The sequence below is a fragment of the Agelaius phoeniceus genome, chromosome 9, assembly GCF_051311805.1.
Source record: "Agelaius phoeniceus isolate bAgePho1 chromosome 9, bAgePho1.hap1, whole genome shotgun sequence".
In the NCBI taxonomy this organism is placed as follows: domain Eukaryota; kingdom Metazoa; phylum Chordata; class Aves; order Passeriformes; family Icteridae; genus Agelaius; species Agelaius phoeniceus.
The window spans coordinates 14,376,172-14,378,533 of NC_135273.1; the positions used below are offsets into that span (position 1 = coordinate 14,376,172).

Below are 2,362 nucleotides of genomic sequence, written 5' to 3' on the forward strand. Positions count from 1 at the left end.
CGGGCGGGGGTCCCTACCTACCTACACGTGCTTAGCACTGGGGGGCGCGGCGGCGGCCGCCGCGGCTCTCTGCGGGCACCCCGACCCCGGCGCACCGTCCCCGCGCCCGCCGGGCGGGTGCCGGGCCGGCGGGGCGCTCTGCGGGAAAGCAGCCTCCCCGAGTGCAGCCTTAATACATTGCTATTTCTGGCCGGGCGGCCGGAGCCGGGCAGGGGGCCGGCTCTGCCTCCCCCTCTCTCCAATGGCGAGGCCGCCCCCGGCCCCTCCTTGCCGTGACGTGCCGGCCCGGGGCAGAGGAGGCTCCCGAGCCTTTGGCTGTCCCTGCAGAAGCTGTAACAAAACGCAGACCCCCAGCGCCGAGCTAATGGAGGCAACTTAGACAGAAGCAGGCTCGGCCCCTCGTCTCTCGGCGCTGCCTGCTCCCCCCGCACCGGGTGCGGCGCTCCCCGCCGAGCAGCCGCCCGAGCGCCGCCGGGCCTGCGGGACTGCCTGGCCGCTTGCGCTGCCCCGATGATGTTACCGAGCCCCGTCACCTCCACACCCTTCTCTGTCAAAGACATCCTCAACCTGGAGCAGCAGCAGGACCCGCACTATGGGGCTCAGCTCCCGCACCACCTGGAGCACCACTTCCACCCCGCTGCCTGCCTGCTGGCGGCTGCCGACGGCGCCCGCTTCTCCGACGGCGAGGAGGAAGAGGAGGAGGAAAAGCTCTCCTACCTGAGCCCCATGGCAGCGCCCGGCAGCCAGGCGGACGCGCGGATCTCCGCCGACAGCTACGTTCACGCCGTGCTGCGTAGCTCCTGCGAGGCTCCCGGCCCGGGAGAAGAGCTGGACCCGGCGGTCCGAGACCCAAGTGAGTATCGGCTCCGCCGCGCTCCCCGCACTGCACCGCCCCGCCGGGACGGGCCAGGCGCTGGCTTCCCGTGGTGCGTTCCCAGCCCTCGGGCATCGCCACGCGAAGCCCAGGTCCCTGTAGTCTGCCCCACGTCCCTTGGCCATGTCGAGCTGGGACAGGCACGTCGCGGGGCTGCCACCGCCCTCCTCTGCGCCTCGCTCGCCTCCTCCCTGGGTAGTGCCTCCGCATGGCCCCAGTCCGGAGGTGCCGGATCAGGCCCAGGCTCTGCAATTTCGGTAGCGGAGGGGGAGGAACGGGTCGGGTTAGGCCCAATCCGCACCCGCTGCGGCGGAGCCCGGCGGCGGAGCAGGTGCCCGGCGCTGTGCGCAGCGCGGCCCGGAGCTCTCCTCGCGGTGCCGCAGCGGTAACGCCGCAGCCGGCCCGCAGGTGCGGAAACATGCCCGGCCCCGCCGCCCGAATAGGGCCCTCGCAAACGCAGGCGGTGCCGGAGACGGCCGGTCCCAGCGCTGCCTCCCCGCCCGCACCGCGGTGCCCCGACGGGCGCGTAGCGGCGCGGGGCCGGCCGGGCGCGGAGCTCTCGTCCGCCGGTGGGGCCCGCCGGGAACAGCGAGCGCCCGGCGTCGGCCAGGCGCACCCGTGACCTGTGTTCCCCCGTACAGAGAGCTGCGTCCTGAAGAAGCCGCTGGACGCAGCGGAGAAGGCGGAGGAGACGGAGAGGCCGAAGCAGCGGAGCCGGAGGAAGCCCCGCGTACTCTTCTCCCAGGCGCAGGTCTTCGAGCTGGAGCGTCGGTTCAAGCAGCAGCGTTACCTGTCGGCGCCCGAGCGGGAGCACCTGGCCAGCAGCCTCAAGCTCACCTCCACGCAGGTGAAGATCTGGTTCCAGAACCGGCGCTACAAGTGCAAGCGGCAGCGGCAGGACAAGTCGCTGGAGCTGGGCGGCCCCGCGGCCCCGCCGCCGCCGCGCAGGGTGGCCGTGCCCGTGCTGGTCCGTGACGGCAAGCCGTGCCTCGGCGGGTCGCAGGGCTACAGCTCGGCGTACAACGGGCCCTACTCCTACAATGGCTTCCCCGCCTACGGCTACGGCAACGCAGCCTCCTACAACCCCGGCTACGGCTGCACCTACCCGGCGGGCACCGGCGGCGCGTCCATGCAAGCCGCCTGCAGCCCGGCGGCGGCCGCCAGCCCCTTCGTGAACGTGGGCGGCCTCGGGGGTTTCAGCGGCGGCGGCCAGCCGCTGCACCAGCCGGCGGCGGGGCCTTCCTGCGGCCAGGGCGCACTGCAGGGCATTCGGGCCTGGTAGCCCGCACGCACTGAGGGTCGGGAGCGGACCGACAGGACGGCCCGGCGGCTCCGCGGCCCCGTTAGCACCCGCACCGCAGCCCGGCTGCGCGCCACGCGCCCTGGACCGGAGGCGGCGGCGGGACGGCGCGGCGGGACCCCGGCGCTCCCGCGAGCATCGGTGCGGGGCCGGCGACGGACGGAGCGGAGCGGCGGCAGGACGGGGCC

The 2,362-nt window shown here is 74.1% G+C and overlaps 1 protein-coding gene across 1 annotated transcript; it reads left to right on the forward strand.

The window, feature by feature from the left end:
* Nucleotides 1-343: 343 nt before the first annotated feature.
* Nucleotides 344-2,156, forward strand: NKX2-3 (NK2 homeobox 3). Its single transcript, XM_054637620.2, has 2 exons — nucleotides 344-863; nucleotides 1,520-2,156. Exons 1-2 carry the CDS (start codon nucleotides 511-513, stop codon nucleotides 2,154-2,156), a joined length of 990 nt encoding a protein of 329 aa, XP_054493595.1. The 5' UTR covers nucleotides 344-510.
* Nucleotides 2,157-2,362: the final 206 nt, after the last annotated feature.

Bases quoted from the DNA above. Each gene is read 5' to 3' on its own strand.
- NKX2-3 (XM_054637620.2), top strand. From the start codon at position 511: ATGATGTTACCGAGCCCCGTCACCTCCACACCCTTCTCTGTCAAAGAC. The intron at 864-1,519 runs GCTCCGCCGCGC...CCGTACAGAGAG, and splicing joins CGAGACCCAAGTGAGTATCG to CTGCGTCCTGAAGAAGCCGC.